Consider the following 27,250-nt stretch of genomic DNA (forward strand, 5'->3'; position numbering starts at 1 on the left):
AATCCTTTTCAAACCAACACACTTTGGTTATCAAAATCACTGAATCCCAGCACACACACTACTAGATACTCCATATAATGACTTCCTGCTCATGCCGTTCCTGTGCTTGGCCCAGTCTGCCCACCAGAAGCTGCCTTCATCAGCTCTTGTTAACTGACCGATTACTTTTCCATGTTTGTCCATATTTCCATATGTTGTAAACTGTTTTCTTGTCTGCACACAACATCTATTGCACTTCTGCCCGCCCTGAGTGAGGGAATCCCTCCTCTGTTGCTCACTTTGAGGTTTCTCCCACTTTTTCCCTGCTCAGGGTTTTCTTGGGAGTTTTTCCTCAGTTGATGTGACGGTCTAAGGGCAGAAGATGTTGTTATGATGCTGTGAAAAGATCTTTGAGACGAACTGTTTGTAAAAATGGGCTATACAAATAAACTTTGCCTTGCTTTCTATGAACTGAACACACTGTGACTACCACATATAGAATCAGTTTGTACAATCTTTATCTATATCAGTGACCCACTAAGACCCTCAAGGCCTTTGTTACCCCCCGTCGTTTTCCCATTCTACCTACGACCCGACTGATTCCTATGTGATTTGAAGACATAGCTACTTTGAACTGTCAGGTCTCAGACCCCCTCGTAGCCTCAGTATCAAGCTGAGGTCTTAGTCTGGCCATAAGATCTGACAGGTAGGCCCCAACAACTCCCTTGCTGTCATCACTACTCTACTCCTCCTTCCCTGTCTTTTGCCAGACTTCTTCAGCTAACAGTGAATTATTTAGGGTTAACAAGCTGTTGGGACGTCAAACAGTACTAAGCTGATTTCTCTGACCGAGAGGTGACAGAGAAGACGCTGACTGCGAGCGCTGTGCGAACATGCCAAAGGAGAAGCTGGTGTCAGGCGAAGTCACGGCCTCCTCAATTGCTTCCTGGTAAAGGATCGTGTTGCCAGGTTTGATTGAGTCAAAAGATCACTTGTGGTTGAATAACATGGGCTAGACTGAGCTAATTGATTTTGAACGGTGTAGAGGGCTGACTGCTGCAGAACGGAGGCAGTCTGATCTAAAATGTTCTGTTTTTCTTATTTTGCCACAAAACAAAAGAATCTGTCTCTGATTGACTGTTGGTTCCACCTGGTCGAAGTTGAACAGGGATGATTTGAACTATTTAAACTATAATTACTGATTGTCAATCATGATAATGATTATCACAAGACCTGTTGTTATCAAAAAGGCACGAAAAAAGACTCATAAAATGTCACTTCATTCTCTGTAAAAGACTGATTCATTCAAATTTATACAGATTGTGTTTTCATGAAGAAAGGACATCAACCCCCCCTAAAGGAGTACAAAGGTACAGAACCTTTTATTATGGTGGCAACACGAATGAAAACAAGACAGTTTGACCACACATCTTTGTCTTTTATATAAATTGTACTTATTTTTGTTCTTGTAGCTACTCTTGCTTTTTTATCTTTTAAACATTAATAAAGCAATGTGCCTCTGCTTTCTTGTGAACATTGACTGACTACCTGTGCCAGGGTATACCTGGTTTGTGTTAGCTACATCACTGCACATAGGCTACTCCTTTGTTTCATTTCAAAAAAATAAAATTACATTTTGTCCAAAACAAGAGAGAAAGTATAGATTAATTATTCATTTAATTCATTAATATTGACTCACTACTACATTGATCTGACTAACAGAACTGTAAATCCCCATGGAAAGACATAGGGTAGAAACCTGCAGCAGCACTGCTCTCTACAGGCTGAAAGTTGCCAGCAAGCTCCACTTCTGACAACACTGTGCTTAATGATGCCACTAAATATAGCCTATGCTCTGCTCTGACAGGGAAACCATGACAAGATGTCTCCTCAAAAGTACATTCGATCATTTTTAGGAGTGATAGCCATGGAATTAGATGTTAATGGCAACAGGGGCCTCGGCACAGACATTTCTCCTTGTGGCCCCAGATCACTGGGCTCTTCAGTCTGTGCTCAGTGGGCGGAGTAGTAGTAGTAGTAGTAGTAGTAGTAGTAGTAGTAGTAGGCTACATCCTCGAGTAAAGTAATGAGACTTCTGACCCTGGATGGATGTGAGAAATTATACTGTGGCGACCTCTAGTGTTTTTAGGATGACGCACACACACGCACACACACTGTAATTTCCCAGCTTGGGATCAATAAAGTATATCTATCTATCTACACACACACACACATAGAGAGAGAGAGAAATGAGCTGAATAAATAGTTGAAACAATGCTGAATTAAGTTTAGAAACTGCTGTAGCAATGTTGAAAAGATGAAACAATATCTGAAGAGTAAAACTAAAACATGTAGGAGGCTGTATGAATGTATAATGTTGGAAATTACTTGAATTGTTGAAGGTTATATGAAGAAATTGAAAGGCTGAAGTCTGCTCAAATATATTTAAAACCTAAAGCTTGAAAATATTATTGAACAAAACAAGACAATTCAACCAAATGAACAAATGAGTGAATACATTTGCCAAATCCTTCTAATGATTTCCTGTCTGCAAACTGATAATTTACTTTTTAATTGACTTTTTAGTCTTGTTTTTCTTGTATACCTATGAGATTTATTTTGAATACAAAGTGCATTAGAAATAAGAAATTATTATTATTTTTTTTTTATTAAACATTTATATATACAAACACACAAATTTTCAAACAATAAGCATACAATGAACAGACAAACAAAAAATATATACATATATACACACTGAAAGGGGTACCAACACTATGTTATATTCTATTGTATTATTAAATAGTTGTTTGCAATAATTTATAATATTCTAAGGTTTTTATAGCTTTTCTGTCTTTCATATTTTGTAATAGCTGCATGTAATATCTGATTTCTATTTTAAACTCATAAAAATATGTTTTTTTGGATGACCATTTACATTTATGTATAAGAAATAAGAAATTTTTATAAAGATTATTATAGGCTACTTGTACGTCACCGGACGTGACGCCGCTGCGGCCTCTTTCCTGCCGGTAGCTGCTGCTGCTGCTGCTGCTGCTGCCTGTCAACATCCCACAGCTCCTGAAGACGTCTGTGTGCGCCGGGATTTTATTTTAGTAACTGTTTATCACTGACAGTGCACACACAGACTGTCCTCCACCATGTCCATGTACCAGGTAAAGCCCATCTGTGGTGGTGACATAAAGATTGATTTGCCAACCTGCATGTACAAGTTACCAAATATCCACGCGCAGCAAGGGAGCAGCTGCACCTCTGAACACGCGCTCCAGGTAAACTGTTAATAACTGGTTTCACTTCGACTAGCTTCATTTTCTCTCTCACAGATAATTGGCTCTGTGCTTTGCTCTCGCCTTTGCCTACAGTTTGTTTGTGTAGTTTCCTCGCCTCTCGCTTCTCGCACGGCTTATTATCAGCATGAGCTCCTCTTAGCCGATAGTAGCTGGCTAGCTTAGCATGACCAGCCGGACAATGAGTAGCCTAGTGTCACGTCCAGCTGATGCAACAATTAGGATGCACGTTTCTACAATATTTACATGTCCTGACACGATACACAGTGGACACCTTGTTAGAGTAGCTCGTCTCCTCTTTTTCTACACGCCCGTTATTGATAACACGTCATAAGGCCATATTACTGATGCAGGTAAAAGACTCCTGCTCCAGATGTGCTGTGACTCAGGCCCTGTACAGCTGGAGGATTTACATAGTTGTTAACTTGACATAAAGAATAAATAGCCTACTACTTTCTTATTAACACATCATCAACATTATTATATGTGATACTTTTGTTCTACTACAGGATAAGTATTTCTCTGAAAGCAATGGACAGGAGGGGCTTGTTTGGTCTTGGTATTCAATTAAATGTCCCTTGCTTTATATTTTAGCTTTAGAATATAATACAATAAAATAAATATTACAAAATGATAACACAGTCTCATATGTATTTCATTCTAAATAAGAGGCTTTGATAATCTTAGATGGCAAAGTTGAGATCTTCCAAAATTGTGTTAGCAGTGTAAACATGTTGAATTGATGTGTTGTGACAGCTATGTAACACAAGCATATTTCCTTTTGAAACCAAGAAGTGACTATCCCCCATCACTTACACACACTGAATGGACATTAACAAGAGATCTTTGAATGGCCAGTATGAACAAGACGAGTGATGAAGTGAAATAAACACTGCTTGATTGTTCACAAGGGAAGCTCACTACACTTTTTTAAATAGATTTAAGGACCTATCCTATTCTGCAATGTGATATTACCAGTTTTCCTTAAGTATCTTAATACCTCCCCAAGCTCTGCAGCGCTCTCTTATTGGCACAGATGTTGTGGTACATAACTGAAACCACATCACACTATCAGACGTCTCTCATGGATTTCCTTAGTGTATGTGAGTGCATGTTTGTCTACAGGTGCAATACTCAACTATTTGGTTGCGGCCATTTGACTTGAACTACTGGAAATGGACTTTTACATGATATTCTAATTTATTGAGATGCACCTTTATAGCGTGAGAATAGGACAAATAAGATTTCAATATTCTGTCAATGTGTTACATTTTCAACTCTGCTTCCTCAGAACGGCGAGGTGGACCCAGCAGTCAGAGCTCTGGAGGCCCGGCAGGATGAGATCATGAGGAAACTGTACGAGCTGAGGGCAGCGGTGGAGGGCCTCGCCAAGACGGTGACCACCCCAGATGCTGATCTGGACCTGACAGTCAGCAGCAGCCTCTCGCCACAAAGTCTCAGCTCCACGACGTTCAAAGGCACCATGGACCTGGACGCACTACTGGGCAAGGTGAGAAACTGGGAGTTATACTGATGCACCTCAACAACGTGTGAAACATGTGTGTAATCTATTTCTTTAACTTGATGGACTGGTTTTGTCTTTAGCTGGATCTCTCTCTGATCATATCCATCATACCTGTCTCATCGTTTCAACTTCTAAGTGCTGTGTAACTTGGCACAATCTGCTTATTAGAGAATTTGCCTTGAGGCAGATGTGAAGGTGTGGACAGAAGACAGCTTGTTTGTTCAAGCTGTTTTGTTCTAATTGAAGAAGGCAAATGTTAATACAGTTTTCCAGCCTATTTATTTACCTCTGTCTCCTCTACATCAGGACCACGGTGCTCTCCGTGACATTGTCATCAACGCCAACCCGGCACAGCCACCTCTGGCCCTGCTGGTGCTGCACAGCCTGCTCTCTAAGCGCTACCGGGTGCTCTCCACCGTCCATGTCCACTCCTCAGTTCCCACCGTGCCGCCACAGCTCCTGTCCTGTCTCGGTCCACGCCATGCGGACAGCTACGCCCGCCACTTGTTCCAGCTAGGTTTCACCCTTATATGGAAAGACGGTAAGGCTACAGTGAGAGAGACGGTGTGTGTATGTGTTATTGGATGAACAAGTGTGGGGAACAGTTAGGAAATGGTAATGCAGGGCGTGCAACCCTAAAGCATTGTTGCACAACTGCGGTGGTAAATCAACACAGAAGGGGAAATATGTTGATGCTACACCTGAACCAGTTTTATATATATATTCGCTTATGAAATTGAGTTGGTATTTTAAGACATAAGAGTGTTTATAAATCCCACACATGGGAAATTTGGTTTTCACTGTAGCATTTGTAACATACAGGGTAAAAAAAAAGTAGAAGAATATGCAAATATAGAGATATACAAACAGTGTAAGACAGGAATTTCAGGAATATATACAGTTATTTACATGAATAGAATACAATTATATACACAGTGTTGGTAGTTGTAAGGCATAAGAAAGTATTACACAGATGGGTGGTGTATGGGGGTGGACAGCAGTTTTGTACAAAAATTGAACTGTTGGACATAAATAATAAATAAATAAATAACAACTGCCTAAATAGTGTAATGAAGTAGTAGTACCATAAAGTAGTAGTAGTACCATAAATATGAAACTAATTGTGGTACCTTTCACCCTGTTACAGTAGTCCTGAATAATGTCAGTAATTTAACTATCAAAAGCAAAGTGTTGCAACATTAAAACATTAATTAAAACTAATTTAAAAAGATAAAATCATATCACATTTGGCACATAAAAACTTTCTGTTACTACGGATGAAAAAAAGTTTAAAATACTTCCATTTCTCTTTTTTATAAGCTTGTAACATTTGTATTATCAATAATTAGTCCATTGACATGATCAAGATGCTGTAAATGCTGAAAACTGTCTTTTAAAGATTTGAGCACAAAGGGGAGATTTTGGTTCCATGTGTTTGAATAAATGGCCACAAAAAAACTAAAATTAACCTTCAAACATTAAAAAAAAAGAGTTTATGATTTTTGGTGATTTCTGTTATCATGAGGCAACGTTTCTCCTCTGCCGTCTCCACAGTCCCCAAACTGGAAATGAAGTTTAGCATCCAGAACATGTGTCCCATCAAAGGTGAGGCCAATGTGGCCCGTTTCCTCTTCAAGCTGCTGGCCCCCTACCCCAGCGACCCCGCCCTCGCCACGCTGGTGGACAGCTGGGTGGACACAGCCTTCTTCCAGCTGGCGGAGGGCAGCGCCAAGGAGCGAGCCGCCGTCCTGAGGGCCCTCAACTCCGCCCTCGGCCGCAACCCCTGGCTGGCCGGCCCCGAGTTCTCCCTGGCCGACATCGCCTGTTACTGCTGCGTGCTGCAGAGCGGCTCGGCGGCGTCCGCCCCCGCCAACGTCCAGCGCTGGCTCAAGTCCTGCGACAACCTGGGCCACTTCGGCTCAGCCAAGCTACTTCAGCAGTGACTGGGGCCGTCCCAGGACCAGACACCAGAAGGGTGTGTTACCCAAGCAAAGTGAGAGAAAGGCATTAGAATACTAAAATATCCCGGCCATGTCTGGAAGGCTTTCTAATGCTTCCCTCCTTACTGTATTATATCAGAGAACGGACAGAGAGTCCATAGAAGCAAGTTGATGATGGTTAGAATAACTAGAATAAGAGCGATTGTCTCTGCCATGCTGCTTTTGTATAACAAGAGATTTAAGGATATTTTGTGCAAGGGAGGAAGCATGAGAGGACTGTAAAGACAAGGGCTTGGTGATGGGTTAACTCAAAGGTACTGACAGAAATTGTTAGTCTAACACACTGTACACCTTCCACCCACTTTGTGCCTAACATGATCCTCTTCTAAATTTTATGTGTTAATATGTGGTGGCAGGTATTGCTGGATGTTTTCAAAGGTAATACTTTGTACCAGTTGTTTTTCTGAAGCCATTAAAACTTCCACTTTGGATCAAACTTTGAACTGGGGCCTTGGGTTTGTTTTGTTGGACTGTTGGATCGCTTGAATTTTGGCCAAAAGAAGTAACAAAACAGGTGGCATTCACTGAAGTGCACCTCTGTGTCCAACAGGTGGCAGGATTGTCCTTTATAAATAGAAGATCATTACAAAACACATGTCATTGATGAATCTTATTTGATCCGCAGTGAGACACACACAGAGCTAAAATGCCTCACACGCTGAAACAGGTGATTCTTCTATGACAAAGCTAACACACACTACTCACTTGAATCTTATTGATTTTACCTGGAAAATAGATTTGAAAAAAGAAAATCAAGCTGCCAGATTTTAATTCTTTCATACAGTCTTGATATCAGCTCATGGTAGACATGGCTGTACACATGAGCCAATATAACACAAGGTAATGAATAACTGAAATGATATAAAGATATGATATAGAGTCACTAGTCTATAGTTTGTCCACCGGAGACTAGTAAACAGTTTACTTTTTTATTTATTTTTCAATCGTAAAATGTACATTTCAGTTGTTAAAAATGATCATTTAAGGCATCTTTATAAAAGATAATCACTTATGTTACTGGTTGTGTAACAAATACTAATGTTGATATACATTCTTTAAATGCTTGTATCCATCTCTATGTGGCCCCAAATATCTAGTGTAAAACTACTCTGTTATATAACTGGAACGGCACAATAGGACTGTAAACACTGACATCCAGTGTGCAATGGGATTTTTATATACCACCTATAACAACCATGACACTTGAAGTCATTTTAAATGTAACATTTAGCAGTTCATGGCACTTTTCTTCATGTCAAGTAGTGTAATCGTGTCTTCAAGTAGTCAAAAAGCTCAAGTACAAGCCCAACAAAAAGAGAAATCAAGTTGCTTACAGAAACGTATCTGTTGAAATGAACTAAGACAATTTTCTGTCAAGGATATAATATTTTCATTTCATTTCGTCTGTTTATAAGCAGGATTACACAAAAAGTCCTGACCTGATTAGCCAGGGAAGAGCCAATTACACTTAAGTGAGTTTTTTTTTAAATTTCAATGATTTTCTCAGGAAATAACACACAGATCTGCATGTAGAAAGTCAGACATGTATACGGTGTTGAGATCTATGTGCTGGAATAGTTTGGTGTGGATAACGCTCGGCTGTGGTGGAAGTGAATGTGCGGCCTTGATGGAGGAATCTGCTCTACTGATTGCCCTTCTAGTTACCAGTGTTATCAACATGACAGTCCCATTTACTACAACAATACTTCGGCTACACACCTGCAGTGAGCTCGCTCGCTCTCTACGATCAATTGTTCAAACTGTTTTCTCCTTATCAGCCGATGTGTTGCTGAAGAGAATCACTGTGTCCTGTCTGTTTCTCAAGAAGAATAGGTTTTAGAGCAGCAGTTCACTGCCGGGAAGCTCCATACACTGTTGTTAAATCCCTTGTGACTACCAAGTCAAAGAAATCTGATAACACACACACACACACACACACACACACACACACATATATACAATATATATACATATGTGGACAGGATTACAAATATATATATATATATAGGGTCATACATGCAATGATGTTGAAAAGAAGAAAAAAACAAATCCCAGGGCTGCTCACAATCTCTAGGGGTTGGTTTTACATCTTCATGTGTGTTGTGTTTTTGACAGCTCTGTGCATGAGTGTGTGTGTGTGTATGCTCTGACAGCCTTTTGTTTGTCTCCCGGCAGCTGTCTGACAAGACGAAAAGCTCTTAACTGACATCTGGGCACATGACAAGGAAATACACCGGGGAATCACTGGGATCCTAGTGTTTGGTGTGTGTGTGCGCTCTGTCTCCTTCACACACAAACTCAGATCAGCACATGCCGATGCGGTCAGGTAGCCAATCCTATCCTGTCACTAACTGAATTAACTCAGGTTTCCAATTGGTTTTCATGGGTAAAAAAAAAAAAAGGCGAGACACAAACAGAAATAGGCTCTTTCCTTGTCTCTTTATATATGATATAAAACATACAGACAGGAGATGCATTCTCAGTTCAGTAGCTGTAGAAAAAAACAAAACTAGCTCAACTGAAAGACAAAATCACTTCAGTTTAACCCTGTGGCTACTTCAAATCACAACAACAGCACAGATAAAAAGATGCTTTCGTCAGCTTACACAGTCCTTGAATGTCACTGTCTATGATTGTCAATTAGATATTTTCATTAGGCCATTCTGGAGTGGGCGACATAAGCTATGCCTATCAAAACAGATAAGGGAGTTAATATTAGAAAACATGTCTGGGCTAAGTTGTCTGAAATGGAAATATTATTTCAGGGTTTTATCTGTAAATGATTTAAGCACAACGTGGTTTAATTCTGCATCAATTTAAAAGGCAGAGAGAGAGAGAGAGAGAGAGAGGAAGTCACTGTGGCTGTTGCGTTCACTCTGTGGTCAACAGAGCGCACACGTTGCTGTTATATCTCAAAAGCTGAACGCGCTCAAAGTAGTCGTCGGTCAGAAAGTTCCTCTGTGACGTGACCAGGTTGCCCTTCTGGCTGAAGAGACGCTGGACGGGCGCCGTGGACGGCAGCGTGGTGTTGTATTTGAGGAAAAGCTGCTTCACTCGTGGGAAGTCCTGCAGGCACTCGAGGCTCTTCCCCGTCCCTTCCACGTACTTGCGGATCTCGTCCATCACTCCCCGCTGCTGGATCTGAGTGGCGGGCTTCACGGGGCCGTAGCTGAAGAAATCGTCTTCCGATTCGATGGTGGACAGGTTCTTGCTGGGGTTCACCTCGGCCACGTTGCAGGGGTCCACCTGGGACGCCTCCGTGGCCAGCAGCGAGCACATCTCGTCCCTCTCGGAGGCCGCCATCCACCACAGGCGGAACTGAGGGGTGGTCGCCGTGGCGATCTTGGCCTCCGTGCTGTCGAACAGCTCCTGGAAGCGCACGTCTATGGCCACCACGATGGCGTTGATGACGTCAGCGAAGTAATTCGCCGCGTCTTTCTGCTCGTTTAGCTTGTTTTTCAGACTGAGCACGGTCGGGATGACCAGACCCAAGTAACACTTCTGCTCCGCCTGGAAAAGTTCCAGCGCAAAAGCCAGCGGGTGGAACACGCTCACGTATTCTTTCAGGAACGCCATCTCCTCCGGCTGAATGCGCGGGACCTCCAGGCGGGCGCACAGCTCCGTCAGCTCCCGCTCGGTGAGAGAGACGACCTTCTGCAAAGCGCAGTACTCCACGTTCCAGCGTATAACGGAGGGGACGACGAGCGCCATCTTTCCTATCTCCTCGGCGGCGTCCATGCCCACCTGGAGATGGTGGCACTTGCTCCATATGGCGAACACTTTGGCCATCGTGCTGTAGTGTAGCTGGCACATGGGCCCCTGCGACACGGCCTGCCAGAAGTCCTCTGTGACGATCTGCTCCAGGGTGTGCGACGCGCAGCGCTGCACGGTGGGCAGAAACAGCAGCATGTCCTGCTCGGGCTCGCCCTCCAGGACGCCGCTCACGTTTTCATAGAATCCGATGTCGTCGTCGCTTTCCTGGCTGTCCACGGCGAACTCTTTGAACACGCTGATAAAAGGGCTGCCATTGTCAGTGACCGTGGTCTGAACTTTGCTTTCGATATTGTAGGCCACGTGGATGTCGTGTATCCGCCCGGCGATGGTGTCGTACGTGATCCTGCCCTGGAGCCGGGCGAACCCCAGGGCGGCCGACTTCCTCTCCAAAGAGTTGCCGTCGATCCAGTGGCAGGTCATCCCGAAGAAGCTCCTGTTGTTGGCCGTCCAGATGTCGGCCGTGGTGCACACGTACTGGATGTAGCCCAGTTTCGACATCAGGTCCTCGCGCATCCTGGAAAAGCCCTGGTCCACCTTTGTAAACAAGGTCACCCTGTCCATAGACTTCAGCCCCTCAGTTAAGCCTGCGATCAGCTTCCTGAAGCCGGGCTGCTCCAGCACATAAAACGACTGGCAGTCCTCCACGATGAAGTTGAAGATTAGATCATCGATCCTGGTCTGGGTCATGCACTTGGAGATGATTTCCGCTTTAAGTTTTTTAAGTTGGCAGTGCCTGCTTTCCTCGCCGTTGCGTTCCTCTTTCTTCCTTCCCCTCTTGGCATCAGGACTGGCTTCACAGCCCAAGTGTGTTCTCTGAAAGACACACACACACACACACACACACAAAAAAAAACAGAGGGTGTCATGTTATTGTAGTTGGAGCTGCTCCATCTGCATTTGTTCAGAGTTTGTCTCACTTTATAAAACTTTAAACTTGCTATCAAAACAATAAATCTAGACACAACTCGTGTGGAGCAACATGACAGTTTGATTTAACATGAAGTTGGACATAAAAGAGCCTCCACTACCACGAGCTGGTAATCATCACCCTTACAGCTACAATGTAACGGCATTAATCACGAGGATTGCAATTCATTCATTGACTCTTTCAAACATTAACCTGACGAGCGGGAGAGAGGACGTTGCACTGGTATTAACTGTGTGTAACTCACGTCTAAATGCTTCTTTAGGTTTGATGTGGAGGTTTTCGACGTGGAGAGCAGATTGACCCTCGGCAGACACAGATTACACTGGACGATGATATTTTTTCCCTGATCTGCCTTGTACGTGAAATGGTGGCGATAACGCCAAGTATGCATGGCCGATTTGGTCTCGCCGCTGGTTTCATTGTGATCCCCATCCATCTCGGACGCTAGCTCTACTGTTACCGACGTCTTCAAATAGAATAAAAGTATCGTAATCCGATTTAGTAATCGTGATTACACGTAAAGTAACGATGGCGGTAGAGAAATCCTCATGAAAAGGGGCAGGCCTTTGTTCAGACGTCGCTCTGGAAACACACAAGGAGCGGATTCTGTCGTCGCTGTGGCTACGGCGCATGCGCAGTGATACCCCGCCGCGTCCATGCATAGCAGAAGAGGCGCCGAGGCACTGTGGGGTTGTACGCATGCGCAGTACACACACGCGAGCTCTCATCGTGACGTCACGGTCCTCTCCTAGTAGTTTTTTTTTTTTAACCCACAGACACAGTAGCCTAGTACTTCAACCAGAATGTCCTTTTTCCTCCGTAAATCTGCGAGTTGGCGCCACCATCGGGAAGCGGAAGTTAAAAAGTAATAACGTTTGCATCAAAACATCGATTTTAAAGTTAATAGAGGTTACATAAAATGATTTTTAATTACCTAGACTGAACAGTCAATTTTGGGATTTGGCAACCCTATAATTTAGGCTACAGGCCTTTAATTAAGTAGTAATACATAGTAGGTCTACATAATCATGGTAATTATAGTAAAGTCTTGAAATTACTAAGAAATTAGAGTAGAATAGGATGTAAATTATGTGGCTAGTTTGGTCAGGTTTTAAGTCATAATACTTGTAAAATGTGATAATGTGATAAAAGAATAATGTAAAAAAGATTCCACAATAAACATGGAATAAAACATTGTTTTTTCCCTCAAATAACCACAGTAGCCAGTTTCCTTCATGGCTAAGGAATTTCCACAGCCCTACATAATGCTAATAACTACACATTACTTTACAGTAATTCCCAGTTACTACAAGTTGGCATATTACTTCTTTTTTTTTTTTTCCTCTAGCTATACAATTACTATGTTACTACATAGTTAATGACTGGGGTTTGATTAAAGTCTTTCCCCTCTAACAAATGTTCCTACTCATGTACTGTAATGATGACCATTGATTTTGTTGTTGTTGTTGTTGTTGAAAAACTATATTATAACAACTGCATTAAAAGCAACAAACTTTAAAGGGGTTAGAAAGTGATGGACATGACAAAGTAGTTCTGCCATGAAGTGAATGAAAGTAGTATTACAGTCTTGATGTAAAGATTTCAACATGCCTCTCTAACATGTATTGGGAGGCCAGGGGCCATGGTAGACATACTGTAACAGCAACTGGTATTTTGTGAATTGAGGGAATAACTAGAATCAAGAGAGTGAAGAGGGCACGTTGTGTGTGATTAGCTCAGATAAGTAGGTTGATGCAAGTCTGAACAAAACCTTACAAGAGAACCTTATAATGCCTGGAGGGGATTTTCAATATTTGAAGTAACTTGTCGTAGTTGTATTGATTCATTCATCCAGCAGAATGTGTGAACTTGGCTCTAAAAAGACACACACCTAGTCATAGCAATTAAAGCAAGAGCTCCACTGAGAAATAGTAGCTTAAAGAGCATAAAAGGATCTAACCCCATACACCTTAGTGTGGGGAAAAACAAACAAACATATGAGCCTAACATATCATTAAGAGTTTGTTTTTCTTTTATTAAGCCAGAGGCAACTTGCCAATGGAAGTCATCCAAAAAACACACTCCTTAAATGTTTCCCTGCTGGTTTGAAAATCTTCCATCTGGCTCAGGGGAACATTATGCATGTCTTTACTCTAGTGCTCACTTTGGCATGAATGGGCTTTTTGCATGCTTAATAAACCAATTTGTCAGGTGCATGATTAAAGTCAGAAGAAGGGGAGGGAAGAGTCTGTGTGTGTGTCTCTGAGGTCGAGTTTTTTATTCATGTTTTTTATTTCACAAACTGACAGATTTTATTCACTCAGCATGTTGCTGCAATGTTATCTATCTATCTATCTATCTATCTATCTATCTATCTATCTATCTATCTATCTATCTATCTATCTATCTATCTATCTATCTATCTATCTATCTCTATCTATCTATCTATCTATCTATCTATCTATCTATCTATCTATCTATCTATCTATCTATCTATCTATCTATCTATCTATATATCTATCTATCTATCAATTGATAATTTTTGGCATTGAGTCAAAGCCTATCAATATTTCTGTCCCTCTCTCATCCATCCCTCAGCGTCCATTTGAGACACAGATTATTTCTCCAAAGATTCGACATGTTTTAAATGCAGGAGTGATCTAGTTACGGATGGTCTCAGAGTTTTTCCTTTTTCTTTATTCTTAAGGCACATCCTCTCCATTGGTTAGATTGGGTGAGGGTGGGGTCTCACTCGGGCATTGACGTAGTCCTCTGTGGTAGTGGCTTTTAACAGAGGCGCAGTCATTGTAGGAAGAGAGAAAAGTGTTTTCAGAAAAAAGAGAAAAGTGAGGAAACAGAAACATGAAGTGGTGAGGAGGTTTGAAGTGCTCTGAACTGATGCACGATGTTGCTGTCGTGCTGTCCTGCGCGCTTCAAACCTATGTGGAGCTCCTGGAGTGGGCACAACTGGTGTCCTCCCATGTTCACACCAGCAACCAGTTGGTTTTGAGCATCAGGTGAGCGTTTCAGACAATATCCCTACTTCTCCAGCTTCCTCCGGGCTCCACACTCTACTTTTAGCAGAGAGGCGGAGAGTGGACGCACCCAAACAAATACTATGACCATAGGATCCGCGCCCTGACGCGCCGCGGTGCGTGCATGTTGGACCGGTGAGAGTGTGTGGACTATAGTATGAAGCGCCATGGCTTGGTGTGACCGCGGGGTTCAAACGCTGCTGGCCACTGTGGGGGCTTTCGCTGCCTTCAGCCTGATGACCATCGCCATCGGCACGGACTACTGGCTCTATTCGCGGGCGTACATCTGCAACGGCACCAATGCCACAGACGAGACCCAGCAACAGCCTAAAACCAAGAAGGGCGATCTCACCCACTCCGGGCTGTGGAGAATCTGCTGTATAGAGGGTGAGTCTAGTCTTACTTTGGCTACAGGCATTACACATCCTACACATGGTAATTAAACACAGTCTGTGCCCTGATGCTTTTGTGCAACAAATAGTTTTAGTTTTCAAGGAGGAGTCTTTTGTCTCTCAGTGCGCACAATCAACTGAGCGCACTCCCTTTACGCACAGCAAATGAAGGCTATCTATCAGGAAAAGGGTGTATCAAAGGTTATAGGTCAGATGGAGAGAGCATAGACTAAATACACACAAATGGGATTTTAAGAGCACTGATCTGCTGTAATGTAAGATTAACCAGAAACGGACGGACGGTGTTAAACAAAGCGCTCACTTCAAGCTGCCTGCCAACTGTCACGTCGCTCTGTTCAAGCATAGGGCCACTTGATAAAACACGGCGGTGTTATAGTCTGTATAAGGATGCGATGCCAAGCCGGCGCGTCTGAGCCCATTCACTTTTAAGCCGGTCGCTGCCAGGAAATGTGCGCGCTATTAGTCTACTTTCATTCATGTCTTCATTGTATCCGATGCTGTTGCTTGGCAACATCACTGAAATTGCTATGGAAACATGCCCGGTGATTTAAAAATAGATGACTCTGAGTTCACGTCATGTCCAAGCAAAACAGAAAAAAAAAAAAATCATTTTTGTGACAGAACATTAGAGACATGTTTCACCTGTTCCTCCTGTCGGAAAAAAAATGTTTTTGCATCGTTTTACGCATTTGGTGTTTGAAAGAGAGTTGCGTTGGCTGTGACGTCTTATTTCAGAGGCAGACAGACACTCATTCATTGACCAATCTTCCTTCCGGCCACCCCTTGACTCCTCGCCTCAGCCACCAGTGGCCGAGTCGATGTGACTGGGTTTGCTCCACGACACAAACGTCCATCATGACGCACAGGTTCGTGGGAAAAGCTTCACAAAACGCTGCTAAACTGAAGAAAAAGAGGAAAACAGAAGTGTTTCACCTCAAGATGTGTCTCGATTTTTAAAAAGAAAAAAACAAACAAACATCAAAGTTGGCTATGCTATCGTTAAATTCACAACTGGCATCACATATGTGCAGTTCAGCCATTTCCAGCCATGTCTGTGCATCAGACGTCAACATAATGTGTAGTAGAGTCTGTGAAGGAGGAGGCGTCCACCCTAACACAGCACACTGTGTTCCAGGTAACGGGAACTGCTGCTGGGAAATGTGACACAGCCTTATTGTCATATCTGGAGCATTAGCCTATTTTACATACAGAAATAAAATCCTGAGGCCATGATCTAAAACTTTTTTTCTTTTCTTTTTTACCTCCTCAGTTACTATAGTAACTGAAAATTGTATCCTGAAATGTGCATTTTCCTCTGACTGCTTATTTGTCTGCCTACAAAAATATTCAACATGTTGTCCAACAAACTGGAAAAACTATAGGCTTTGTGTTGTCTGACTGAATCTGGAAACTTTTGGTGCCTTTAAAAAAAAAAAAGGCATGAGCTTTTCCACTTTTGTGAATTGTCAAGCTTGTTTTCATTCATATTCTCCAGACTAACAGTAATGCCATCAGAGGCCACATATAGTCTACTGTCATCAGTGATTAAGCTGTTCTCGGACTCATCCTGTGCCGAAGATACACACTTTAGACACATGTGAAGAACATCCCAGTGTGTTATGACACTTGCAATTTATTGAGAGTCATGCTTGGCTGGGCTCCTGTCTGTGATGTGGAAGGACTGCATCACGTCGTCAGAGACCCTGGGAAACGACAATGCCTCACAAATGCCGGCCAACTATTATGTTAACCATGATTTCCCGTCAGAAATAATGAGAGGTAATAATGAGAAGTAAATATTCACAGTGGATTAATGACAACGGAGACTGAATGGATATTGATGAGGCTGGGGACAAAGACCGCCTCTGTGCAATGAGACTTCTTCTTGAAGGCGTAATTTGCACAAACAAAGTCCAGCTTATCATATCGTTCCCCCCAGTGCTAATAGTTTCACTTCTTTGCTTCGGCTAAAAAACATTACAAGCCACTGGACGGTGGCTCTGTTGTCATGGAGACTCATAAGTATAGAGGAGAAGACAAGGAAGGATGACTCCAACAACCAACCCCCCCCCATTTCCACACTCACACACACACACACACACACACACACACACGCCCCTCTGGTCATAATGTGCAAAACATTGGGTTATTGACGGACGCTGCTCTGTGTGTATCTCAGTTATTGGGGAGAACAGACGGCAGCGACAACATGTCTCTCTTCCACATTGATGTAACTCACGTGGCGGCCATTCTGAACCTTTCTCTCTTCCCAGAATCACATAATGAATGTGTTTTAGCATTTCCAGTCCCCCCCCCCCCCCCTGCTCAACAAGCGCTGCCTCTTCTTCAGCAGGCGTGCATGACATTTAAGAAGCAGCCAGGAATAATATTGAATGGGGCTCCTTTACAGTGAGGTCAGCACTTCCCTCATTTATGGACTCCTTTTCATTTCTCAACAGCTGTTTTCATTTCTTCTCCCCTTTGTGTTTGTTTTCCCACAAGAATATTGTGAGTCCAGGGCAGCACCCTCCAGTGCGCCTGATTTGCATTAGAATCGGCAGTCGGCTGCAGCTTTTGTGCGTCTGGAGTAAAAAATAAAACCAACTCTGAGCACGAGAAATAACCTAATGAATAATCCAATTAGCAGGTACATGTTTACAGTAAACATCCCAGCTGGCGGTGGGTTGGCGTGAGTGGCGAGGCAGAGCTGTTTTCTTTTTTGGCGGGCAGTGCATGTGTGTGTGTTTGTGTGTTAGTGAGGTGGCATTAGTTTAGGTGGGGTGGGGGCCGGCTTGCTGTCCTCACTGGCTGCACAAGTCTGTAATTATAACGCGACAACTGAGAAGCCATGCGGGGGCACTAATTAACCAGCAGGCCCCAACTTCCACCCCAGTCACTCCATCCTTCTCTCCTCCACTTCTTGACGTGCTGCTGCTCTCTCTCGTTCTCTTTTTATCCCTTTATGGGTTTAACTCCTCCATTCTCATCACTCTTTTATCTCCCTCGTCATGGCTTTCTCTTCTGCTGTTTAATGAACCCTCTGTCATCCCCACCAACCTCTCCTCTCCTCTCCTCTCCTCTCCTCTCCTCTCCTCTCCTCTCCTCTCCTCTCCTCTCACTTTCTTGCTGAGACTTATAAGTTTTCACTCACTTTCAGTACCTATATTACACGCATAAAGTTAATGATAGTAACTAACTACTACATCCACACCTTGTAGATTTTACAGTACAGTATTATCTATATAACGTATCATTTTTCTACATTTGCGCCCGGTTGTCCATTCCCCTATAGTGTCCCTTACTGTATTACGGGGACTCTGGGAAACACAGCTGACCCTGATTTAGTTTGAAAACTACAAGTCAAGTTTGACGTGCAGGGAGTGTCTGAGACCTTTGGGAACAGTGGCGAAAACTTCTTTAATGGGTCTTATTAGTCGTGGCATATCCTTCTCTGGCTTGTCATGCTCCTATCACATGACCCTTTTTCCAGATGAAAAAAAGAAAAGAAAAAGAAACCAACATGATTTAAAATTGAAAATGTATCAACGTGGATGCCAGAAATTAGCGTTCTTATAAGTAACATATGCACAAAACATCTTTACATGATGAACAGTTGTGTTTGTATTACAGTAATTGAATAAATGATATAGTGAACTTTAGATAGGCTGCAAAGTAGCTGTTTCCAGTCTGTTGGCAGCTTTATATTTACCATACACATATAAGAGTGGTCATTCTTCATTCTCCATCAAACTCTCAGCAAATGAATACATGGATTTTTCAAAATGTCTAATTTGAGAAGTAGGCCTAGTATGGCTTGTTGCTTCACATGCATCACACACACTCTGTTGTGATCATGCACAACGCCACATGAGAAAATGTTTCCATTTTCTGCTCAACTAATAAAAGATTAATATACTGCATCGTTAAAAAAAACTTCAAAATCATGCTTTGAGGAAAGGTTAGGGTCACTGCCGGACTATATCACAGGAAATAAACAGCATGAAATGTGTAATTGAGCACATATGGACCTATAAAGACTTTCATTCTAATGGATGCTCAAACAAGAGAGTCTTCAGCCTGTTGGCCAACTATTATGCACATTTTAAGAAGTGATAACACATAACAGCCTTTACAACACAGTACATGTGCATTTTCTCCCCAACAACATGGCATGCTCAGTCCACCCCAAGCGGAGCCGTGTTTCAAGAATTTGCTGCCTGGTGACAATTTAATTAACCAACTGTCAGTCATATCAACACTGAATCACTGATGTGCCAAATTGCTTTTCTTTCATTTTCACTTGGACTGAAAAAAAGGAAGGGTTTGTTTGATTGCACAGATTTCCTTTTTTTTACATTTATATTTTGCCCTGGCATTACCAGCTTCTCAAGTAATAAAATGTATTTGTTGCTAAGTCTGTGTGAGTTGTGCGTGCATGTCTGCATTTGTTATGAAGCCCCCAGTAACAGTGCTGTATCTGTTTACAGCTTTATAAAACCCAATCATCCCACCTACTGTAAAACCACAGAGCGCTCTCCCTCGTCTGTGGTCACACTTTTCCGTCGCTGATCTAAAAGCAGCGAGGATAAGAACGGAAGCAAAGCAGAACAAGGTGCTGCTGCTTGTAGTTGTGTTACCCAAGGTGTATCCCCCACTGGGGGCTGCACAGTTCAAGTGAAATGCAATATTAAAGTCACTTTTGATTGGTTTACCCATAAATCTAGTTGCAGAGCTATTGATGTGTGAAAATGAGGCGGTGGGGGCATGTGTTGCACGGAGTTGCCGTGATATACTGTACTCCTGGAGGCACCAGAGAAAGCAAGTGTTGGACTGGATGACACAATGCTATTGGTGTATTCCACTGAGGCTGCGCCCTTATTGGCTGAGCTAATTCAAAATAATGACGACGTGCATCATCCTGTTGCCAGTGGCACCGCTGCTGTGACAGCTGCTCCCAATACAATGTGTGTTTATGTTTGTACACGTGTGTACGTGTGTTGTGTGTCCGCTGGTGTTTGCCGTCACATACTGTTAAACGGTGACAGATCTGTGAAACTGAGGCTAACGGGGGTTTTGCCAAAGAAGAGCCGTGTCTTATTTGGTGGATATCAAAACACAATAAAGATGTCAAAAGCATCCTCGGAGATTGTCTATGTAAATGAGCTTATTAAAGACTAACAGTGGTTTCCATGGAGAGGAGGAGGAGATGCTCAGCATGGGGCTTTGCAACTACAGTTAGGCCCAGGGAACCCATTATTTCCCTTGTAGTGTATTGACTAATTCACAATTTGTCACAAAGCACTCACCTTGTATCCTCATCCCCGACTGGAGGATAAACACTCTGTCATCTTTACTCTGTCCTCCTTTGTTACATGATCCACATTTTGCCCTTTAATGCTCGCTCTGCCTTTCCTGATTTCTCTCTTGCTGATTTCCTCCTCACCCCTCCTTGCTTCCCTGAGTCCCTCTCCAATGTGGCCTCTATCTTTTTTTTTTCTCCCCATCCCCATCATTCCTCTGCTCTGTGCTTTTATTGTTTAATTTCCTCATACCTTCTTCCCTTCTTTAATCTTCTCTACCCCCCGCCCCCTTCCCTCCCAGCTTTTCAGTATTCAGACTTTATTTCATTTCAAGAAGTGTCCATCCGACTGCCTTAACACACACACACACACACACACACACACACACAAACTAAACGTAGACATTCAGCTGATAACTGTCACTCATAAATCACGAGCCTTGAGGCCTCGGCCTATAATCAGATTTGAAATCAGCTGCAATATTGCCATTCTCTATCACACACACACACAAACACACACAAATAGAGAGTCACACAAGCTGGAGTAGCTAGGTCTAGATCCGAATAGAAGGAATTGTGTGTTCAAGTCAAAATTAATAGTAGCGTTCTGGGTTCACAGTGAAAGGTGTGTCGTGTGTTCAGGTTTTAAAAAGCGTAAAAGCAGTTTGATATTTCACTTCAGAGAAGCCACAACTATCGACACAAACACAGCCTTATAAAAATGCAACAAGCAAGCAAGCACCCAGCATTTACACAGCAATTAGCAGGACAGTAAAGGTGTCTGTGTTTTTGTTATCCTCGCTGTTTTTTGATCTTACCACGTGAGCCAGATGTGTTTTTTTTCTCACCAGGCACAAAGTCTCACGTCGCTGCTTAAAATAGTTCATAGCCCTTTTTTTCATCAGTGACTAGACACAGAAACTTGTGCTCCACTTCCACCGACTGATTTGATGCTAATTAATTTGATGTCCCTTATTAAGCAGCAGACCTAGTTAATGGAAGCAAGCATGCCCTTAAAAGCTGTGCCACAGACAATGATGGCGGTGCCGCTCACCCATGGGCACCTGGGAAAAAGAGCTGATAGCTGTCCGTCTGTCATCGGCATAGTCAGTTAATGGGGAGGTTGACATTTATAAGGTGGGCGGTCTGCGGCCTTTTAGTGCTACTGGGGATAAGAGAGGGACTTCAAACTGGGATCAGTAATTGTAAGTAACTGGGATAATTCTTTATTGCTTGCAAAGATACAGACAAAGCTTAACTGAAGTTCAGCAACTGATCATTTCCTAAACCTTTTCACCAAACTGCAATTGTCTAGTCATAGTTTAGCAACAATAATTAAGCTGATTATTTTACACACTGAAGCAGTGGACACGGGGCTCAGGAGATATCACGCTCCCAAAGAGTTTGGAGGGTGCATGGTGTTCCTTTAATCTATCCAAAACATAAAGTGTAAGGAATTAATTATCTGCTCTAATTTGTCTGGTCCAGTGTTATCATGTCTGGCTACCTGACTCATCACCTTTGGTTACATCCACACAAATACATTTTAGTTTGAAAAGGCATCACATGCTTTGTTTACATCCTGCGTCCACACTACTTTACTTTCAACCAGGTTGTCTTTACTAGCTGCCTGGATCTGCCTTTGTTGTTCCTCATACAGTATAGTATAGTATAGTATAGTATAGTATAGTATTTTCTGCCATTAACTAACTACAGAGCAATCTGCTAGCACACACATGCTCAATATAACACAAGAAAACTAGAAATGTCTCATGAACCAATGAGGAGACGCTGATCTGTTGTCTGTTTAGACAAGTGTGAAATCAAAGGCTGTTTGCTTTGTAAACTGGCGATATTTCCGGGGGTAAATGTACTTTTATCACCTTAAACTTCATTACCTGCTGTACAAGAAATGCTTGACAGGTGTAGCAGTGGTAGCTAAGGCTAGATTTTAGCAAATGTCCAATTGCTTTTCAGTCAGGGATTCAGACTAATGCAAAGACGAGCACATGAACACATAATGCAGAGAGAAACATTGATATACTTATGTAAAAATATGGAAATGAAGCCACAGCCCAACCCACCTCTAATACCAGGGGTGTTGTTTGCTGAATGACTAAGGTGTTGGGGGTGTTCACAGCTCAAATGGCAAATGAGTAGCCAAAGAGCTCCCAGCATTGCCACCACTGCACCGAGCGCATCCATTAAACCCACCACCCCCATCCCCTTCCTCTCCACAAGGTGTTGTTTTTACCCCCTTCTCTTAGCTTTAACCTCTCTCTCTCTCTCTCTCTCTTTCTCTTTCTCTCGCCAATCCTTTCTCCCATTCTAACTCGCAGCGGCATTAAAAAGCTTCCTGCATACAGTCTTTTGTTGTTCTAATAGGCTTCTTGTTCCTCCCAGCACTCAACCATTTACCTGAGCCTGTTTTGGACATGCACCACGACCCATCAAATCCCTGCGGGCATGTGCAATCTTAATCACACAACCGTATAGCCCTGGCAAAGCGCGTGCACTGAGCCTCGACACACAAACTAACTGTATACCTCTCATGGATTCACGTCTGCAAATATGTGTGCACTGAGCTGTGATCTTTAGTTTGCAGGGTTGAAGCCAGGGAGATACTAACAAGTCAAAGGTCAGTGGTTGAAAGTCAAAGTCAAAGACAGAATAATGAGTTCATCCTGGAGAAAATGTACCTTTTGTGTGCCGTATCAGGAAATCCAATTAAATCTATCTAACACAAACAATGGGGTGGAGATTCAATTTAACAGTGGAAGAAAAGTGGTTTTTAGAATAAAGTGCTCATTAGAAAACAGGGAACGCTTTAATGGGACTATAACAACAAACCAGAGGGAATTTTTAGACGGTTAAAATTCAGCTGTTAAACAGTATAAATAAAACTTGCTGGGCTGTGTGTTATTCATCGCTAACAGGTACCCTTAATGTAAGACAAAGTTCAGTTCAATTAATTAGAGGGGTTGTGTTTCCCTTTTATGTCCTGCTGTTCCTGTTGGCTCCTCTTTATGAGGCAGCGAGCTGGCCAAGACATGAAAAATAACCAGAGTTAACCTGCGAGCTGACTTCCCACGCCATCCTCTTTTATCTGAGACAGGAGCGTCGTACTCCAGTGCACACCGTTTAACAAAAACAGGTCACTGGGTAGAGGAAACAAATGTGGCTTAAACTCCAGCACCCACACGGCTGAAATCACCTACACTTTGATCAACTGAGAGCAGCAATGTGCAACGTGCAGTGGACTATAGTTCACATTTGACTTTGTGTCCTGCAGGTATCAATCAAGGCAGCTGCTACAGAATCAACCATTTCCCTGACGACAACGACTACGACACAGACAGCTCTGAGTACCTGCTGCGTAAGTGTTCCTCGCTCGTCCTCTTTTTGTGCCATTGTGAAAACTGTTATTTTTATCGGCAAGCCGGAGGACCACCAACCTTCAACGACTTATTATATAGGCCTAGCTCTGAATGTCTCCCAACAGAGACTGATAAACTGCACGACAAAGGAGTAAAATGAAAAATGTGACAGCATTCAGTGAGACCGGATTTGAATACATCCACAGTAGCATTACAAGCATTTTTAGTCTATGACCATTTATTTCTTTACTTTTGTCTGTTTGGAATTCTGACATTGTTATTTCTCACATCCTAGTCATAATTAATTACTTGTTATTTAATAACTTGTTATTTAAAATTTAGCCTGGCCAGACTCAACCACAAGAGAAAGCCAACTGTTTCTATTTTGTCTGGAAAAAAGGCTCAATTTACGAGAGTTTGATTGGTTCCGGTAGAGTAATGTTCCTCATTTGCTCATCAATTAGTTTCAACCCTACAAAATAGATGACACGGTGGTTTCAAACATGCAGCTTGAACACTAAAAAGCCTTGTTATTTTCTTGTTAAAATGTGAAAGTATAAAAAAGGCACAAGAAATACTGTTCAATTTGTTGTGCACACACTCACAGGTTGTTTTGTTCTTTTTTGTTTGTAATTTATTTATTTTTACTTTGAATGATGCCATACAAGATTCTGCATCTCGTTTGCCTGATTTTCTTTTCTGTTTTTTTCTTTTTGATGATGTTGGATTTCTATCATACTGTGAGGTGCAGGAGAAGACCTTACTCTCTTTTGTAGCTACATGGGAGGACAAAATTCTCGTTTAAACCATTCTCACCCAATCTGCCCCTTTGTGAAATTTGAGGTATTGTTCTGTGAAAAGTGGTTAGAAGGAATGACCCGCCTCGCATATAAATTGTGATTAGTTATTCGATTAAATTTGGGGTATTCAATCAAAGGGCCTTCATTTACAGCACAGGCAATTCAGGATCTGCCTAATGTGCAGAGAAGAACAAAGAAGACTTATCAGACTTTGGCCAAAGTCCAAACTCAGTCCATTAGCAACACTAAATAAAAGGAGGGCTTAATAAAAGACTTTACAGTTGAATAAGCTCATCCATCCTTGGAAACTTGTAAAATGGCACAGTGATTCATTTCTGGGGAGGTGATAGTCAGTGAGAGCTCTTGTTACATCCCACAGCTGATTAGTGAAGCTTTGTCACAACAAGGCCCCAAAGTATAAATGATAATGGAGTTCTCAATAATGGATGGAGAAGAGGTTGAGAAGAGGTGGAACTGGATAGATGAGGGTTCAGCAGGGTAATGAAAATTCAAATTATTTAAAAGAGTCTTGCTTGGCTTTCAAAAGCCCTGTCGTTAATATAATTGGCAAATACCACATCTCATTTGTCTGTTATGAATCTATAAATCCTTGCAGGATTCTGGTATCGATAAAATGATTGAACCTGCTGATTAATTATTATGAATTATTTGTTTGTATTTGTGTTGTTTTACTAACCCTAACCCTCTCAATGAAATATTAATGTAAACCATTTACAGAGCCTTACTTCAGTCAGTGGTCTCTTTGTCTCTGCAGGTATAGTTCGTGCCTCCAGTGTGTTCCCCATCCTCAGCACCATCCTCTTGATGCTGGGCGGCTTGTGCGTTGGACTGGGCCGAGTCTACAACAAGACCAACAACGTCCTGCTCAGCGCAGGCATCCTCTTCGTAGCTGCAGGTGAGTGGGAGGGCTGCACGCGCTGTCGTCTGAGCTCCCAGCGAGGAACGATCATGTTTATGTTTATGTTTATGTTTATGTTTATGTTTATGTTTATTAAGATCCCCATTAGCATCTACTTAGCATCCACTATTCTTCCTTAGGTCAAAACGTATTCATGGGGACAATAAAAGATTATGTTCACAATGGGCAATATAGACATAGACATGAAACAATACAAACAATTGACAATGTAGACCATATAGACATAACAATATATACACTAACAACATTACATAATACATTTTCGACAATACCATGACTGACACAACAATAATTAACAAGACAAGACAGCTCCAATAGGTTTTTATAATGATACCAACTATTCATGATTGACTATACTATAACCCATATGCTTATATCAAGAACAACATCCTAATTAATGGAAGTTTTTTTTGTTGTTTTCTTTAAAGTAATACTCTTTTAGAGCTTTTTTAAAAGCATATACTATTTAGTGGTTTAATATTACTTGGTAGAGTTCCATTCTTGCATTGCTTCCTTGTTGATGTAGTTTTATGTTTGGGTAAAATAAAACAACCGTCAGCTGTGTGTCTTACTAAATAATTGTTTGTGTTGGTACGAAAAGAAAGTGTTTCAAAGAAAATATATGGACTCTTTGTGGTAACACTCCTCAAGAAAATCATTAAGGAGTGCAAAAGCCTATTTTTCTTCTTTTTTTTTTTTTTTTTTTTACATCAAACCAAGAAAGAGAGTCATGCATTCTTCTGACGTTGGTTCTGAAACCACACGCACTGCTTTGTTTTGAACCAGTTGCAATTTTCTTATGTTCCCTAAAGATGTACAAGACCAAACAGCAGAGCAATAATCCATGTGTGTTAAAACCAAGGCTTGAATTACTTGTTTTATATTTTGTTGTGCTAAATATTTTGTACATGTGAGGGCTGGGGTTTACATTGTAAATTGTAAATCAGTGCAGTTATAAAAACAACCTCCAAGACTCAGTGAAGAAGGTCAGGATCTCCGTTCATCACACACCTCACACACAAGTGAAGAGGACATTTGTCATTAGCGGCTCTGGTAGCGATGAGGGTCCTGCAATCACTGGCTGATTACTGTCGGTAGTAGTTAAGAGGTTTCATAATTGTTCCAATCATCATGATTGACCATTGGCACTTCCTCTTTGCTTTTCCTTTATTTATACTCTGTACCTTTTTTTTCTTGCTTGTTTCTTATTATCAGGTCTCAGCAACATTATTGGCATCATCGTCTACATCTCCAGCAACGCAGGAGACCCCAGCGACAAACGCGACGATGACAGGAAATACACCTACTCCTACGGCTGGTCTTTCTACTTCGGTGCCCTCTCCTTCATCGTGGCCGAAACCGTGGCCGTCCTCGCCATCAACATCTACATCGAGAGAAACAAGGAGATCCGCTGGAAGGCGCGGCGCGAGTTCATCCGCTCGCTGTCGTCGTCTTCCCCGTACTCGAGGATACCGAGCTTCCGATACCGCCGGCGAACATCGCACGCCAGCTCTCATTCGACGGAGGCGTCCCGCGAGAACTCGCCGGTGGGCGGCATGAAGGGGGCGCCGTCCTCCAGCGGCCCCCTGGATGAGCTGTCCATGTACGCCCTGGCGAGGGACAGCGTGACGGAGAACACGTACAGCCCCGAGCACGAGGCGGCTGCCGAGTTCCTCCAGGTCCATAACTGTTTCCCCAACGATTTAAAAGACGGGGTGAATCGGAGGACCACGCCGGTGTGAGTGCCGCCGCTTGAGTGCTTGAGATAGCCTGCCATCTTAGCGGCGCCTGTTTTCTAAAGGGACTGTCCTTTTCGTAAAGGACCAGAAGGAGTCGAGGGGACAGTCTGTCAGCTGGATAGAGGACGAGCCA

At 42.5% G+C, this 27,250-nt stretch overlaps 3 protein-coding genes across 4 annotated transcripts; 2 read left to right on the plus strand and 1 right to left on the minus strand.

The window, feature by feature from the left end:
• The first annotated feature begins 2,998 nt into the window (after nt 1-2,998).
• On the plus strand, nt 2,999-7,255 carry aimp2 (aminoacyl tRNA synthetase complex interacting multifunctional protein 2). 2 transcript variants are annotated; one of them, XM_085784393.1, is made up of 4 exons: nt 2,999-3,269; nt 4,579-4,797; nt 5,119-5,353; nt 6,367-7,255. In XM_085784393.1, exons 1-4 carry the CDS (start codon nt 3,141-3,143, stop codon nt 6,753-6,755), a joined length of 972 nt encoding a protein of 323 aa, XP_085640519.1. In that variant the 5' UTR covers nt 2,999-3,140; the 3' UTR covers nt 6,756-7,255. The 2 variants fall into 2 exon arrangements, with proteins under 2 accessions (XP_085640519.1, XP_085640520.1); XM_085784394.1 differs by having other exon boundaries at nt 2,999-3,155.
• A 1,980-nt stretch (nt 7,256-9,235) lies between these two features.
• zbedx (zinc finger BED-type containing X) lies at nt 9,236-12,151 on the minus strand. The gene is made up of 2 exons (XM_085784367.1): nt 11,759-12,151; nt 9,236-11,399 (listed from the first exon to the last, which is right to left on the minus strand). Exons 1-2 carry the CDS (start codon nt 11,948-11,950, stop codon nt 9,684-9,686), a joined length of 1,908 nt encoding a protein of 635 aa, XP_085640493.1. The 5' UTR covers nt 11,951-12,151; the 3' UTR covers nt 9,236-9,683.
• A 2,150-nt stretch (nt 12,152-14,301) lies between these two features.
• On the plus strand, nt 14,302-27,120 carry LOC146983040 (voltage-dependent calcium channel gamma-4 subunit-like). The gene is made up of 4 exons (XM_085784368.1): nt 14,302-14,936; nt 23,554-23,637; nt 25,214-25,354; nt 26,594-27,120. The coding sequence occupies exons 1-4, from the start codon at nt 14,717-14,719 to the stop codon at nt 27,118-27,120; spliced, it is 972 nt and encodes a 323-aa protein (XP_085640494.1). The 5' UTR covers nt 14,302-14,716.
• Nucleotides 27,121-27,250: the final 130 nt, after the last annotated feature.

Source organism: Trachurus japonicus, chromosome 8 (genome assembly GCF_045865225.1).
Source record: "Trachurus japonicus isolate A0001 chromosome 8, Traja_1.0".
Taxonomy (NCBI): Eukaryota; Metazoa; Chordata; class Actinopteri; order Carangiformes; family Carangidae; genus Trachurus; species Trachurus japonicus.

What these genes read in the sequence shown, in the direction of transcription:
- aimp2 (XM_085784393.1), top strand. Translation starts at nt 3,141, where the DNA reads ATGTCCATGTACCAGGTAAAGCCCATCTGTGGTGGTGACATAAAGATT. An exon ending in CCTCTGAACACGCGCTCCAG is followed by an intron (nt 3,270 to 4,578) that starts GTAAACTGTTAA and finishes CTGCTTCCTCAG; the next exon opens with AACGGCGAGGTGGACCCAGC. An exon ending in TGGACGCACTACTGGGCAAG is followed by an intron (nt 4,798 to 5,118) that starts GTGAGAAACTGG and finishes CCTCTACATCAG; the next exon opens with GACCACGGTGCTCTCCGTGA.
- LOC146983040 (XM_085784368.1), top strand. Translation starts at nt 14,717, where the DNA reads ATGGCTTGGTGTGACCGCGGGGTTCAAACGCTGCTGGCCACTGTGGGG. An exon ending in GAGAATCTGCTGTATAGAGG is followed by an intron (nt 14,937 to 23,553) that starts GTGAGTCTAGTC and finishes TGTGTCCTGCAG; the next exon opens with GTATCAATCAAGGCAGCTGC. An exon ending in CATCCTCTTCGTAGCTGCAG is followed by an intron (nt 25,355 to 26,593) that starts GTGAGTGGGAGG and finishes TCTTATTATCAG; the next exon opens with GTCTCAGCAACATTATTGGC.
- zbedx (XM_085784367.1), bottom strand. Translation starts at nt 11,950, where the DNA reads ATGGATGGGGATCACAATGAAACCAGCGGCGAGACCAAATCGGCCATG. An exon ending in ACCTAAAGAAGCATTTAGAC is followed by an intron (nt 11,400 to 11,758) that starts GTGAGTTACACA and finishes TGTGTCTTTCAG; the next exon opens with AGAACACACTTGGGCTGTGA.